The 17049-nt window shown below is 36.1% G+C and overlaps 1 protein-coding gene across 1 annotated transcript in view; it reads left to right on the top strand.

The window, feature by feature from the left end:
- The window catches only part of LOC113232290 (potassium voltage-gated channel subfamily C member 4-like), a 520425-nt gene that overhangs the window by 484389 nt on the left and 18987 nt on the right, over positions 1 to 17049 (top strand). Inside the window, exons 8-10 of the mRNA XM_026466961.1 lie at positions 8467 to 8617; positions 8954 to 9058; positions 10300 to 10634. Coding sequence (XP_026322746.1) covers positions 8467 to 8617; positions 8954 to 9058; positions 10300 to 10634 — 591 coding nt within the window. The remainder of the gene's footprint in view (positions 1 to 8466; positions 8618 to 8953; positions 9059 to 10299; positions 10635 to 17049) is intronic.

Below are 17049 nucleotides of genomic sequence, written 5' to 3'. Positions count from 1 at the left end.
AGTGACCTCTAGCGACATCTTGCGGATAATATCTTTTTTACTAACTGCATGGCGTGCCATGTCGTATTTACATTTTTTAATGTAATAATAATACTTTTTTCATAGATGTAGGAAAAAAGGGGAGATTTGGTATGGGGGCGTGGTTCTATTATTATTCAATGTTTTGTTTTTGTCTCCATAGAAATTTCTAGACTCAAATATAGTGATGTTCATTTACGATAACTGATGTTTATCGACAATAAATTTTAATGAAATGTTTGAATTTCTTACTATAATTTTTGTAATTAAAGTCCCTAAGATATCGAAGCGAAAAGCATTCAAGTTAAATTGATTTCCTTTATTTTATTATTATTATTATTATTCCTAAACATTTTATTTCGAGTAACTTTACATGTCAATTTGTATGTTACTGTTGCTAGAAGAAAAATGTATGTGTATTATTTTTTAGATAATTTAGATATTTAAATTCCATTATACTCGTAGATTACGTAAACGTAGAGTATGTTTAATTTTTAAGTGTTTCCAATGAGTTCAAAATAAGAGAAGGTTGGATTGAAGCTGCAGGAAAATCGAAAGATTGGTTTTCTTATTACTATTTCTGACTTTGTTTAAATTTCCATAGCAAATGGATTTAAAAAATAAATAAAATAAAATCGGCTTTATGTTACATGCGCATGCAAAATAAATTAGAAACAATTATAAAAAATTACATAAATCCTTCATAAAAAACAACATAATTTAATTTATTAAATTCCTTGATGGTTCAAGTTTACGCTTGACAATGACAGCTTTACCGACCCGTGATAACGTATAATGGAAAACTGACCAGGCGACGATCGCCATATTTTTTATATTATTCTTATAAAACTGACACTGGCACAAGCCTAGTGGCTGCCATTAAAAAAATGATAATAATTTATATTAGTATATTAATTTTATAGTTCACCAGTACCAGTGTAGGTATACTATGAAAAATGGAATATTTTTTTAATATTAAAAACAGACACATGGTTTCTAACTATCGATTAGGTAGGACCACATCCCTCATTGAGTGGCGTGAGTTTAAGGTTAATAAGGTTTCACGGTTTCCATCCGCGCCCGCCGGTGCTGCGGGAGAACGGTTTTATTGCAATACTCACGACCCTGCAAGTTTGTGCGGGCACATAGCCGCCGCGGTTGCGGGAACGAAACCGTTGCGATTGCGGAACGGACCGCGAAGTTAGTGGGAGTTAATTTCAAGTCGCGCGGTTTATAAATAACTCATCCCGCGTGCGCCTGCACCACATTGCGCCTGAACCGACCGCCAAAGTGCGCGGGAGACGACGGCCGCCAAGCGCTCAGGTGATCGCGTCCTGCGCGGTTCTACTAGTACCCCGCCGCGGCAACCGCGAGCAACCGTCACCACTACAGGCGTAAAACGCGATGTAAAATGTGCTACTAACTTTACATACTTAACTATCACATTCTACAGATGCTGCGGTCCCGCAGCAGACGCGGGTGAAAACCGCTCCGTGAATTCTTAGTGTAACGAAAAATGAGTTTCAGCGCCATCTAACGTGTAATAGTTAGCTATTATATACAAGTAACATTTTTACTAAAACGCCACCTAACGGTGACTGGCTGAACCAGGATGAAAAAAATACTGAAATATTGTAATATAACTCTTACTCAAGTGACAATAAGTTTAATTTTCTTAAATTTTAAAATTGTGTTACGTCGTTTTCACGTTTTAAGCCCTACCCAATCAAAATCTTTAAGTTATGGTAGCAGATAATAGAGCGTAAAGTTAGAATTGCACACAAGCTAAAAAGTGGCGACATTGGCACCCGATCTTACATAGCGTCATTACATATCTCCCCTTTTTTTCTATATGTGTGGCTTTTTTATGCCATATTAAGTGACAGGACGAATTAGTCGTGCGCCTGGTGGTAAGCGACACGTCTATAACAGTTGCAGTTCCACTCAGAGCTTTAAATCATAAAGATCTAAGGGAGACAGCCACTGCGCCTGTCACCCTGAGATATAAGTTGATAAGTCCCATGTGCCTGTAAGTTCACCAGCACATTTACCCTTCAATGCCGAAACGCAGTAATGCTCACATTACTGCTTGGCGGCAGAAATAGCTAAGGTGGCAGTACGTCTCTGGACGCACTCTTTCACAAGAGAAATGCGCTCATGTTAATTAAGTAATATATATTAATCAAAGCGAATGGCGAACAATAACACACACACTCAACATAGCCCCGCACAAGAGAAACCCTGTATCTGAAACTCGAGAGAAATAAATGTAGGTCATACAAATATTTCTCCCGGCCTGGGAATCGAACCCGGGACCTCCGCGTGGCAGTCCAGTATGGTAACCGTTCGGCTACGAAGGCAGTTTATAACGCATTAATAAGCTGAGATACAATAGGCGGCTTGCTTGAAAAGGAATGCCTTTTCTGTATGCCTAGCGCACCCTGTGTAACAATCAGCAAGTACTTTACGAAGATCACGATGGCAAGCATTGTATGCATCAATACGATAGGAATAAGCAGAAGAAGCAATCCGTTCAGGCAACCCTTCACTGAACAGTTATTGGTAGCTATAGCTACCAGTACCTGTAGTCACAATGTTCACTTTCGGTCGAACGTCAATGGTAACCATAGTTAGTTACCAGTAATTTACAGTATCCCATTGGTGAACTGTTTTACAAATAACCTTGGTGTTACCACATATATTAATACCAAATTTTTACTAGTATTTCACTGTTAAATACTCAATATCCTAGTATAAAGAAACAAATATTCAAGATGCGTCCCTATAACAGAAAAAAATGTGAAAAAAAAAACTTTGGCGGGATTGTTGACGTTTAGTGTTTGATGAAGACTTTAATTGTGATGGATGAGATTATTAATTAATTTCTGTATTAGACCTATCAAAATGATCGTCAGGATGTGCTTTTTCAGATAGTGTTAAAACTTTAACATTTGATATCTTATTGGGATCACAATCTTATTGGAAAAAAGGTCATGAAAAAACAATCACTAGGTGCAATGACCTCCATTGCACCTAGTGATTGTTGTGTGATGGAGGTCATTGAACCTAGTGATTGTTTTTTGGAAAAAAACTTATTCATTATTAAAATACTTTTTGAAGTTAAATATCACTCAAACGCATAACTTTATTCAATAAAGGTTGTATTAAAACCATTTTTAGGTCGTTACATTGTGAGTTGTGGTAAGATTCGTCAATTTTCTTCCTCGCAACTTGTACTTTTTTTATGCGGTTTTCGCTACCCGCGACTGTTATTAATTTATTTTCAAAATAGTTACACATTATTTTCATATGAATCTAGTGTTAGGCGATAGGTATTTAAATGCTTATCATCTTTATATATGTTTTGTTTCTTAATAAAGTGAATATACAAAGTGGTTAGTTAAAAGTTAAAGTGTAAAATACTATGAAAATTTCTCAGAAGTGTTCAGTGTACTCAGAAATTAACAAATGAAGTCGTACTATTATAATCATAATTGTAGTCTAAACAAACGCTACTCAAGTGCTCTTATCGCCAATGTTATTCTTTTTACGGTAGCTTAATAGGTTCTTGAGTTTCAAGTGTTTATATTATACGTATCTTATCGCCGCCCGTAATGTAAACAATAAAAAAGGTACCAACCGATTAGAAAAGTGACAGGTATCAAATGTCACGCGCGCCGACGAACACAATCAAAGAAAACTTCTACAAACTTATTGTAAAATGATATATTGTTGCATGGTAAAGGCATACGCTCTAATGCTGGTTCTGTCTCCAAGGAATACCAGTCTCGAATTATTGTGGATTACGCTGTTTTTCTTTATAAACCAAACTTGTTATCCAAACCAAACGCTGTCAATGTTTGCCGACATTAAACATCTCTCAAACTTTCACAATGTAAACGCCTCTCAGGACCCAGAAACGAGAAAACAAAGACGAAATCCACTTAACGAAATAACATCAAATAAAGGAATTGTTCACTTAGCACCTCTGTCTTGTCACGCAAAAAGATAATAAGCTTTGACGTTAATAAAATCGTGGATAGACTACTTACTTAGATTCTCACACATACTTCTACCACACGGGCAAGCAGAGACAATAAGCCCAGTAACGTTTATTCGTAATAATTTTGATCTCGCCCTTAATCTGGTCAAGAAGAACGACCATCAACGTCTTTCCTTCCAAATGTACCTAAAAAATTTGTAAATTCTTTTATTATACTTCCTCTATTGTAATATTAATCATTAATTTTAATAGGATAGTGTCATACTATATTATAGTAGCAGGTAGATACATGAAAAAAGTAAGAAAGTTTATAAATAGAAAATTTCCTCTAGGGCCTTACCTTGAGGCATCGTGCCCAGAAGGCTCGCAACATTTCCCCTTTGAAATGCTAAACTTTACTTTGGTGGAAATAACAGCGAGGCTTGTGGTCACCGGAAGCTTCTACGAAGCGATCCGACAGGTCCTTCGCTAGAAGTTTCGCCTGTGGCCCCCAGGGACCCAGGGGTCAACCGCAAAAGGCACAAAGCTGTAGCACTGGGCAAGGTTGGCGTATTTGAGTCTTTTGCGGTTCTCGGGCGCTCTAGTCACAGAGCAGAGCGGCTACAAAGTCCACAAAAGTTGCGTCACACGCTGTCTGCCTAGCTTCCATGGACCGACAGTCATACCGTCAGGCCACTTACTGACACTGCGACAGATGCCAGTGGGTTCGAGAACCAACGGTATCTTAGCACTGGTGTAGGCCCGTACGATGATGCTATTGAATACTGCGTGTCGGGATGTGCGGCCAGTGCTGCGAGTACACAAGAAGCCATTGATGGGGATGGACTGCCCCCATCGGAGGCATACAGCTAACTGTGAGGAAAAGACCGTCTAATAACGTGCCGATGTTGACCGAGGCTAGTGCCTGTAGCCAATACTCAGGCTCCTTTTCAAAGGTGTCTAGGAGACGAGCCCATTCTCTAAGGTCGGTGGCAGAGTGTATAAGTTCTTCTTGTAAGATCTTGCAAAGCAACTAGTCACAGCGCCTTTGTTGGTGTGGAAAAGACGGAACATTAATGTCGGGAAAGAAAAGAATAACTGAATATTGTTGTATCTAATCATTTCCATCTGTTTTAAGAGACACAGACGTAATTCTTTTGCGCAAAAATGTAATATTTCATGTGAATGGAAATGTGGTAACATTCTGGCTATGTGTAAATATGCTCCATTCACTGCATTTCCGGCTTTCACCCTCTGATTAATAATCGTAGATAACTTAAAAATTGACATTTGTTCTAGCTTCTCGCCACCACCAATTATAGCAATGTTTTTTGTGTGAAAACTTTCATCATAGGCTGCTTACAACTGATATAAATATCTAATGAAATATCCTTAAAGGCCCTTCCACCATTAACTATGAATTCATGAATAAGTATTATCCCGTTAGATTCAGTAACTAATTGGCATTTCAAGTAACATCTTTATGTGTGCCAAATAATCGATCAGCATTTGGGCGAGGTGTTTTTGAGTTTCGTAGTAACCTCATTTTATTGGCATACAATTTGATAGCTTGATACTTAAAAAAGTATATCGTCAAACGAGATGTAATGGTTAATCGTTCGTTTAACGCTGGAACATGAGACGAGTACCTCAAAATAGAGTACTGCGAAATTAATTTAAACTTGTAAGGCATACGGTAATTATTGTAAAGACTGAGTGAACTGTTTTCCGTTCTCGAGGCATTCATTTGTTGTCGAGTATTATCACTTAAGCACCCCGTAAACGATCAAATAATTTGTAAAATTTTACGTGTTTATCAAACTTTTTGGCCGTCTGCGGTCGTGTTTGATGCGTTTGTCAAATAATGTACGTTTATTATGTGTTTGATGGAAATCTGGATTGACAGTGTGTTTCACAAACATGTTTGAAGGTATGCTTGGTTTGTCAAACCAAACTTCAGTTGTCGCCTATGCATTCATCTTGCTAGATTGCTATAGTCGTCTGGTTCTGTGCGCAATATTTAAAAAAAAAATTTCGTGGATTTGTTTTCTCTTTCAAACATTCTCTATATTTAGTATATTTCTATTTATTTTAATATATTGTGCTAGAGTTAATGGCCGAAACGCTTTATCTATAATTCTTACTCATTGCACTAATTACAAAGAGATATGACTCACTGCATTAACCTTAGCACGGTACGTACGACTGTAGAAAAAGATGACCGAGTGTGAGCTACAGGTATGTTTGTTAAACTTGTTTGATGGTTTATTTGGTCGTGTGCGACATTTTTTGAAGAAGACGTGAAGTTTGAAGGATGAATTGGACAAATTATTTGATCGTTTACGGTGCGCTTTATATATTTGAAATATATTATAAATAGCACAACTTTTTTATAAACTTATAAAGAGAAATCTTCCAATCATACTTAAGCGAATCCCACTTCAACATGTTTATCTTGCCCATTCTTATCTACGGTGCGCAAACATGGTCCCTGACCGAAAATCAAAAGTTCCAGAACAAGGTTTACCAAAGAGCAATTGAACGTAACATAATTTAGTGTAAAGAAGATGGATAGGGTCCGGAACACTACAGTGTGCTCGATAACACTTATAGTCGATATTGGGAAAAGGACTGGTAAACTGAAATGGGACTGAGATGGATACCTATCGCATGCCGCAACAGAGATGGGCTCACACAGCCAATTGATGGATGTCGGAGAACGGCCAGCAACGACAAGGCCGGCCATGAAGGCCTGACATTACATCAAAGAGATACCTTTGCCCAGCAGTGGGACGTAATAGACTAATTAAAAACAAAAAGTTTGACTCTGGACGAGAATATCCCGGTTTCAAATCCCGGTATGACCAATTTGGGAAACGAACTGTTTTAAACTGGTTTTGATCCACGTGTTTTGGGTAGTGAATTCTCATATTACAGGGAAGTCTCTAGTTTGAGATCAGGTAATTGGTATGTGCAGAGCCTCTTTTGTGGCACTCTCGATGTTGTAGACACTGGCTCGATCACAGACGTACATACGCACAGCAACGTCTCAGGTCCACTCTCGCCTCTGGCTCCCGTGTGACAAATGTGGCACCCCGTAGACTGTATGTGTCTATTTATGTATAGATACTGCCATGGACACTACAGTGTGTATGTCTAGTACTTTATGCAAATATAACTACTTTTTTTATCAAATTCTCTTAACAAATCCTATGTCGTATCAAAATTCATTAACAAAGTCAAAGGCAGAGATATACTTGAGTTCGGTGTCATGTCTCTGGTAATTCAATATGCTTAGGATACTTTTACGCGTTAGGAAGGTAGCTGGAACATGTCTTGTTATTTTTATATACAAAAAATGTTGTTTCCTGCTTCGCAAGGTGCTTGTTTTTCCTGGCTTCAAATAATAAGTATTTTCAACATGTACATTTACAGAGGACCACAGATAAAAACTGCCAGAATTCTATGTTCAAATTGTGCCATATGTTGTTTACCAATCGTCCAAATTTGCTGTTTATGTTTTAGGTTGTAAAGTTTTAAATTTCAACTGAGTAATTTTTACACATGTTACTCAGTTGAATAATATAAACACCAAATGTTTTAGGAATTATCTAGGAAATAAATTTTTTATATAAAAAAACCTACCTCAAAAGTTCGTACAATTACAGTTTCCCAAGTTGTATTGAAATCGGTCACCGAAAAGTGCGCGAAACCGGATTCATACCCTAGTTTGTCACCCTAAGAGATGGAATATTTCCTTCAAATTTAAATGGGACCAATACTGAGGTACCTTCTTTTCAACAAAAAAAGAATAATCGAAATCGGTTCATAGAGTTATCGCGTAACGCATTATGTACAAAAAATACAAAAATACCGTCGAATTTAAAATCTTTTCCTTTCTTTTTGAAGTCTGTTAAAAATGTCATTTTTCTTCTCTTAGTATATACTTATATACGGCAAAGTGTATATTGTTTTTTTTATTATGACAAAGTCAGTTTTTTCAGAAAATCGTATCGAGACGCTGCTGTATTTTATATATTTTCACTTATAGTATTTCGAAATTTAATAGAAATACTATAAAGAACAAAGAACCTCTCTAAAACGAATACGACTTACTGAGAACCGGAAATACATTCATCGCCACCACCACAACGTCTAAATCTATTAGGTCAGCATGCTGGTATAAACAGATCTTCAGTTCCCACTTTTTTTTTGTCTTAAAATCAAAATATAAGCTGGTAACGCCATGGAGCAATTCTGGAACTAAAGTAAATCTTTTTGCCATCTGTTGATAAACTGTGGTATTGCTACGTCAATTGGTGTTGTCAAATTGTAGGTCGTGTTCTATATAATACGAAAACAAAAGCTATTTTTTGCAGCCAGCCTTATAATTCATTAAAAGTTGTTTATAATAATATATTTTACTTGAAATGACACTAGTTAATATCAGCGCCATCTGTTTGCAGGCGCGGTCAAAACTTCCCAAGAAACGTCGTCGAGTGCTACCTGTGGAACAACCCCGTAGGAAACGCGAGTGCACCGCTTCCAATCGGAGAGTGAACGCAGTAAAACACCCTGTGGTGCTGAAGGAACTTTCGCCTGGAAATAACAAATTTGGTAAGTAACAAGTGAGGGAAGGGGCCGATAGATGGCGCTAAGTGTGAAAGTTCCTTATTTTAATTCGTATCGTATTTGGACTTCTCTATTTTTAAATTAACCAACATATTAACGTCAAACAATGTGTACTTAATACAATTTTTAAAGAAACTTTTATTATATCGCTATATCACACATGTTTGCAAAATTTGCATTTATCCTTAACTAATTTTGATTTGTGTTTGTAGTACATACAAGAGTTATAATGTAATTTAATATTTGATATCGCATTATTGCCAAGAAATTTGCCCTGTTCATAATTTAATGTATAAAGACACATTTTCTTCCGAATTTTAGGAGTCAACGGTGTGAACATGATAAGCCTGGCTCTGCAAGGGCCCTCCAACTTACTTAGGCCGCCAACAGCCAACCCACAGCCTCTTCAGGCTCGAGCCCCCACGGGTAACGCCTGCATTATTTTTATTCCTTCTCCAACACCGTCAGTTAAAATGATAAAACCTGAGCTTTTGTAGCTGCTTCATTTTAGATTTGCTTTGTAAAATTTAGGATACCGTCACTTTCTATATAACAATACAGGCTTATATTTTATTTTAATACCTGGGAATAGTTGAGTTACTCGTAATATTAAATTAACATCTGTGCTTATGATAATTGAGACCTTCCCAGTAACTGCTTCCAGTAATTACTAGGTACTTTGTGTGTTCTTAAGTTATGAGACGAAGTTAAAGTTACATCAAAATTAAAAAGAATTAAGTTTTGTTTTTAATTTTTTTGGATAATCGTAAAGTAGATACTTACTTAAAATTAAACTAACTTAAAAATAATAGAAATTAATTTAAAAACCTACAAATCGATACCTGTTTATTTGGTATGGGATACCTTCTCCAAACAACACTACGCCTTTATACTTTTTGGTCATTTTATGTTATTTTTTTAAAAAGCCATATTTATTTGCTAATATTATGCTCCCCGAATGTTCTGGAAAAAAATAAAGAAACAAAAAACAAAATTAAAACAGAACAGGTCGAAATATTAGTGTTCATTGGAGGATCGAAATAGAACACAAACGTTCCAAATTCAAAATAAATTAATAAATAAAATTTAAAAAAAAAGGAAAAATAATTAAAGAGCTGCGAGTACTGTTTTGTTTTATTTTCTAAAGTCAAAGTTTGTCTCAAAACTTATGAACACACGAGGTATATTGTAATCCTTTGCGCACTTAAATAAATATAAATGCACCACACACAACTGCTGACAAATTACCAATGTAGATAATATTATTCCATATTTTTTTCCAAAACCTTTCATGTATCTGTTGTTACCTTATTTTTCATGATTATCATCATCAACCAATTTATATGTCCCACTGCTGAGCACGAGTCTCCTTTCAGACGAGGATTTAGGCCATAGCCTGCGGCGCTGGCCCAATGCGGGTTGGGGACTTCACATGTTTTTTATTATAAATTTCGCACATAAATTCCAAGAAACGTAGAGGTGCGATTCGAACCCACGACCCTCTGTTTGAGAGGCAGTAGGTCAAACCATTAGGCTACCATGGCTTCACCTTATTTTTACTACCCTGCAACTGCAATTTATTAGAAATTATAGGATACTGCGTGAAAAAATCTTAGAAGTTATTTGCAAAATCCTAACTATTAACATAAATCCTATATCTATTCCAGTTGAAAGTCCAATCGTGAACACCCAGTCAGCAGCCATTTCCCTTGCGTCTCTGCAGCCCCCCCTGATGACAGCACCACCCTTGCAACCAAGACCAGCAACCACAGGATCCCTGGACCTTATGCTGCCTTTACAACCAAAGTTACTACCAGGTTATAACCTACAGAGCTCATTTCTATCCACCACTTTATCCACTGTTAGGCCACCTGATTTCCTTGACAAAAATGATTTAAAAGACGAGTTTAAGCCAAGTATTGACGTGATAGTCGAAAAAAGGGAATCTGTAGATTCTATCGAGGAAGATAGCTGTAATAATGAAATTTTCGTAGATAGTAATGTAAATAATGAAAGAGAAGATAATTACAACAATATAATAGATGAAATAAATGATATTGAAATTAATGATAATGAATGTAATGAAATCAACTCGAATGTCATTACTGATACTGTGGTTAGCTTAGATGATAGTCCGAATAATAATTCTTATTAATTATTAGTACTAGGTGTAAGATAAATTTTTTATTGTAAAACCCCATTTAGTGTTAACGAGAATCTCCCATTAGATTTACCATGTAAAGTTTACTGACCAGATTGAAGAGAAATAAAAAGGATGTATTCAAATATTGTCGCTAAAGTGTTTAATGACACATAAATATAAATATCTATAATTATCTCTACAATTCATAAATTCCGTCAACACTATTAATTAGTACTGTGATGTCTTTAGTAAAGAAAAGAATAAAATTTTCTATATTCGTATTGTTAGAACATCAAATTCTATATTAGAATATGTTTTATCTAACTTTTTAATTCATAATTTATCTAAAATGGAAGTTAACTTAGTTGATTAGAACAGAAAAGCAAAGAAAGATCCTGCAGCGCACATTTAATAAAACCACGGCATTGAAAATATAAAAAAAACAACGCTATCACGTTGAAAAATGTCAAAACGACCTAACATCTACAATGGTTTTAAGCAACACCACACACATTAACGAAGCCATCTGTAGTGGTGGTTCTAGTTGACGAATCTTAGAAGTGTTTGCTCTAATTTAAACAACAGATAATACAATGGCCAGTGCAATTTAGATCTGCAATTTTCTTTTTTATCTAATGGCGGCTTCCGACGGTCCCACCAAGAGAAAAGACGTCAAGCAGACGCCACCATCGCTGTGCAAAGACCAATTGTACAAGGCCTTTAGCATTCTGTAATTGGTTAATTATTAATATGAATTGGGCGGTACTGGTTTGTGATTCTCGGTGGTTGTTGTGTGATTATGATATGGACAAATGCAAAATAAATCATTTCAAATAGTAAATGATTAACATAGCCAATCATGAATGTAATAGTTATAAAATTACTAAAAAGATAATTAAATAATGTAAAGTTGAAATTTTTTTTAAAGAGAATGAGTATTTAGCATTATTGACCAAAAGTAGTAATGTAGTCAATAGAAATGTAAAAATTAAAGAAGTGTTTTTGTATATTTTGTAAGTGAAAGACGTGACAGTGATAAAATTGTGAATTTCAAATTGTATAGTTTGATGGAAGAAACAAAATATTCTTTGAATTTAAAATAAGAGCATGCAATGAATTTTAATAAATATTTTGTTGAAAAGTTTATAGATGTTAATTATTTTAATATTAGTTTTACGCGTTTGCAAGGAACGTACGGCGAATGATTATTACAGTATTCATTGCAAGTAAAATAAAGGACAATTTGGCTATAGTCAAATTGTCAATAATAGTGAAAAAGAGATTGAACCTTCTGATATGAATGAAAAGCAGTTCTTGTTGACCGTTAATTGTACAGTAGGCTACATAATCCCAGTGAACAGTAACCAAACTTCAGTCGCATTAATCTTAAATGCGTAAAGGTCACAAGCTTTGCCAACTTAACCGCTCACGCGATACATGCAGTCGTAGACGCATACCACACATAGAGGTGCCGGTGATGATTTTATACCGATTTATCGGATATCGAAGTTATAACAGGTAAAAGAACTAATATTAATTGCTATTTCGGTAACTACTCTAGCAAACCATAAAGTTTTAATGCCTGGGCCTGTCATTTAAAAAAAATAAACAACTTCAAAAATACGTCACGACAATCGTGTGTGTTATTGTTTGGGCTGGTGATTTCGGTGTTTATTTATTGAAAACATACCGTAACTAGCGTTTTTTAAGCTTACCCTGAATATAAATGTTTATAAACTATACTTTAAGGAGTAATTTCATGGTAAACGTTAGAACCACTCAAACGGAATATTATCATATTTATCCAAGTACACCAAAAATTTCAATTTTTAAGTGCAGGATTTGCGGTGTATTACTGCATTTTATTTGAAATGTTTTTGTTGGTAGTACGAAGGGTATTTATTTATCAATGCAGAATAATAATTTTTATTTATAAATACTTGTATTTAAACTGAATGATTTTCTAATTTGCGTAACCAAATAGCCGCCATTTTGCGGTAGGAGGAGCGCATCGCGTGAGCGGTTAAAGAAACTTGTGAATTTATCATATTTTTGAAGCTAAAAAACAATTTGTAATCTAGTCGATATGTGCCAAATGTAATGTAAATTGTGAAAACACAAGTAGAAAAGTCTAGGATAGATAAATGATGGCTGTTGATCGTTAATACGGTTAGGATAGTTTCTCTATTTTGAACTAAGACATAGGTGATCTGACAGTAAATAAAGAAATCAATTAGAAGATTATCTTCTACTACAATTAATAGTTCATCTCTACTACTGAAAGTTTCCATAAGAATTCTCTGTGTCTTGGCAAGCGAAATAGTAAAATCGTTACTCTTTGAATCCAGAAGGATCCAAAGTGCAAATCCCAATAGTAAAATTATGACAAATACAGCTGATATAAATGCACAATATTGTGACAATCCAAACAATAATAAACAGTACATTATAAAACACAAATGAGGATTCAAATATTATAATCCATTTATTAATATACAAAAGGTCCATTTGCATTAGCCTGTTGTCAATTGTCGCTCGTAAGTCGTCCCAAAACAGTGAAGCCGCCACGCCTGCCCGGTAAAGCCGCAATCTAATAATAAAGGGAGATGTACTGCATAAATCCAGGTTTAATCCATTTCTCGCTTTCTGTGACACCTATCGGAATATAAATACCATTTAAGGTGTCAGATCATCGGTGTCAATTTAACTATAGTATAATGAAAGTGTTAATTAACCTAATACATTGTCGAATATTGTTATCCCAGCTGTAAATTTGACTACTCTTAAACGTTATCTTAAAGTAAGATTTTAGAATATTTTTCTAATGTTACGAATTTTTGTTGTTTTTCTAAGGATCCGTCTGGATTTGCTATCTGTTAAAAAACTTTTACTTCAATTAATAATTAAGTTTTATATCGATAAAGCGTCCATTTAGATAGAGGATACATTAAAAGGAACTTGGGATGAATAAAATTAATTACACAGACCTATTACTCTAAAATGACACAAATTTATAGAGGTTATGGAAACTTGGGGAAAGGTCGACCTCGGCGTACATATTTCATCCAGATTAACTATGTCCTTAAAAAGGCCGGGTCAATAGTAACAAGAGTTAATGGTCGTATATCAAAGAGTGAGTGGGGAGGAAGTGGAAGAGGCATTTTAGACGTTGCAGATGGTAATGTGTCCTCTTGTGGTAAAAGTACGACATTCTATCAGTGCTGCTAACTTTTAAAAAACGTAGCAAACTCTCTTATACTATAAAAATTGAACTAAAAAAATTACTTACCCATCTAAAGTTTCGTAGCAGTAGCACTCCTTATGAAAGAGTTTATCATGGGAATTACTGCCACCATACCTATTTCTGTCGACAAGCAGCGTGTGAGCACAATTTCGTTTCGGATTTTTAAGGGGTAAGGATGCTAATGAAATTACGGGCACGTGGAACTTGTCAACTTTAAGTTTCAGGGTTTCAGGGTAACACACTGCAACTCTTATTGATGAGAGCTGTTTACTTTACCATCAGGTGTACGACTTCCTCGTGTCGTCACTTGATACCATAAAAAGTCTTTATTCACTCCGAAGTCTCCATTCATCCCATGATTTCACCCCATTCTCTACTTATCTACTAATAATTTTATTCAATGACAGCAAATTCAAACTGAGCATAATAAATTGGAATGTACTATGTATTGTTTAAATAAACCAAATCAAATTAATCTGTCGTTTTATTGTAGAAAGACTTTACAAGCAACATTCACGGGCTTTGAATGAATTGACGAGAGCAGAACAAGTAATAGCAGTGCCAATATGTTGATGTTAGAAACTAAACAAACACGATAGTAAACTCTGTCGGATCTTCGCACAACAACAATCTAACAAGCCCATGGATGTGTACATAAATGTAACTTGTCCCAACCCGCATAATTCTCTAGTAATGAAGCTCAGAGGGGTTGAATGGATTTCTGAACCCGGATGGACCTTTGGAAATTGCGGTGGTTATGCAAAACAACGTAACTTTTTTTTATTAATGACATGTACGTACTCGTATTTGCTGCACATACGTGCGAGATTTTCCAATAGACTTACAGTGCTTCCATTTTCTCAGTGTTCCTCGGCAATCATCAGATTTTACACGCGAATATTAATTTCCATGTCCATTAATTAATAGATTTGCCCCATGCCGGACTGCCACGCAGAGGTCCCAGGTTCGATGCCCGGGCCGGGAGAAATAGTTGTATGGCCTACAATTATTTCTCTCGTGAGTTTGGGTGTAATTTGTGGTTGTCTATGTGTGTGTCCATGGCACCCGCGACACAGGGTTTTCCCTAGTGCGGGGCTATGTTGAGTGTGTGCGTTATTTATTTATTTATTTATTTAAAATCTATAATAATTTAAATTTTGAACAACGTCCTTTATTGTTGTTTGTATTGTTTTGATTTCCGTGTGAACTATACTTAATGTTAATAAGTAAATTAACAAAAATACAATGTAAACAAAGTGTATTTCTTTTACATTAATTAAAAATGAATATTTTTTCCGGTTATTACTTATTTCAATTCAGTCCGCATTTCTTCACCTGACATAGGTATGTCAGTATGTTCGCCACCAATAGCACAATACCATACCACTACCGCCATGAATCTTTTTTGGCGAACGTCATGCTTTTCCTTTACGACAGCTCTATTCCTTTCTGTTTTCTTACATCGAAAGCTCATATCTTTCAAAATTGGCCTTAATGTCTCCAGACAGCCTACAAATTGGATAGCCTCAACCTAATCACATAAATGTGGTCTGTGGTGAATTAAAATCTTAAATCATGATACGTATGACGCAATAATCAAAATCAATTCGTGAAATTACAGGCACATGGGACTTGTCAACATATTTTATGACTCAGAGTGACGGGCCAGTAACAGTGCCCCTCAGACCTTTGCAATTTCAAACTCTGACCGGCACTGCAACTGTCATGCACAGGCGTGTCGCTTACCACCAGGCGCACGACTTGTTCGTGCTGTCACTGATCATAAAAAACACGGAATTTTATAATTAGACGATTTTAAAAGATAACTAATCGAGACGAAGACTCCTTACGAGAGTTCGCTGTACCAAAGCAACAACAACAGAAAACTGAAACCATAACTAATTGTAAAAGTAAATTTTCGAAATTAGTCCTACCGGGAATCGAATCCGACCCTCCTCATCCAGCGCCCACAGTGCAAACCGTTATGCCATCGAAGTACAATATTCAACTATACGTTCCCAAGTATGTCTAGCAGTCTTCAAAAGCAAAAGTCGGTTTCGATCTATAAAGTAGAGTATCTAGTTTGCCCTCAGAACGAACAAAGTCACAACTGCTGTATAAAGTACGCACAGTTGTGCCTTTTTTCGTTACGAGGGCAGTAGTGACTAACGAAGGCTTTAATGACTCGAAATTTATGCTGCTTTTCCACCAGAGATGTGCGAGGTAGCGAGGCGGTGTGCGAGGAAAACATCCACCAATAGGAATCACTTCATTTTCCTAGCTTCGCTTAGTGCAGCTCCGGTGGAATAGGTTTGGCAGAGCTAAATATTTGTACATACAAAATAGCGAGAGATGTATACGAGGAATGTGTGCGAGGGATGCGGGTGAAGAATGTGTACAAATCGGTGTAGGAAACTAGAGTTACTGAAAGTATGACACTAACTCACACTGATACATCGTCACCGCTCACCTCACCACATCGTACGCCGCCTGCGCATAGCTAATAAGAGTCCGTAACGCATCCTCTCACCGCCTAGCTACGCCCGTGCTACATACAATGTTTTTCATTACATTTGCGAGGAAATAATACAAACATAAAATCTTGTGTTGGATATGTCGTAGTCGTATTTTTTAAAGCGCCGTATTACATTACGGCTACCCGGTTACTAAAATGGCGCTGTTCTAATATTGTGTTAAGTTGTATTGCGATCACGATATAACAACGTTCAACGAAGCGGTGCGCTGTAACGCGCGATGTCGGTGCGTATAAAATACGCTGCTGGGACTTATTAACTATATTTCTCAAGGTAATGTAGAATGCAGTGGCAATGCCCCTTCGAGCACAACAAACAAAGCAGAACAAAAAAAAAAGCAGAGCAAACTATTCGGAATGAACATGGAAGCAGCATTTTCCGACCAATAGCCAAAGTCAGAGTTAATGAATTATTTATTCCGTAGGTAAAATAAATTTACATTTAAAATTTACGTCACATTTAAGCTACTGCTCGTTCCCTACGCTGACTTCTCTGA

This window comes from Hyposmocoma kahamanoa, unplaced genomic scaffold, assembly GCF_003589595.1.
Source record: "Hyposmocoma kahamanoa isolate Upper Pololo Valley unplaced genomic scaffold, ASM358959v1 68, whole genome shotgun sequence".
NCBI lineage: Eukaryota > Metazoa > Arthropoda > Insecta > Lepidoptera > Cosmopterigidae > Hyposmocoma > Hyposmocoma kahamanoa.
Note: the sequence above shows the minus strand (reverse complement) of the source record. Positions and strands in the feature narration are given on the sequence as shown.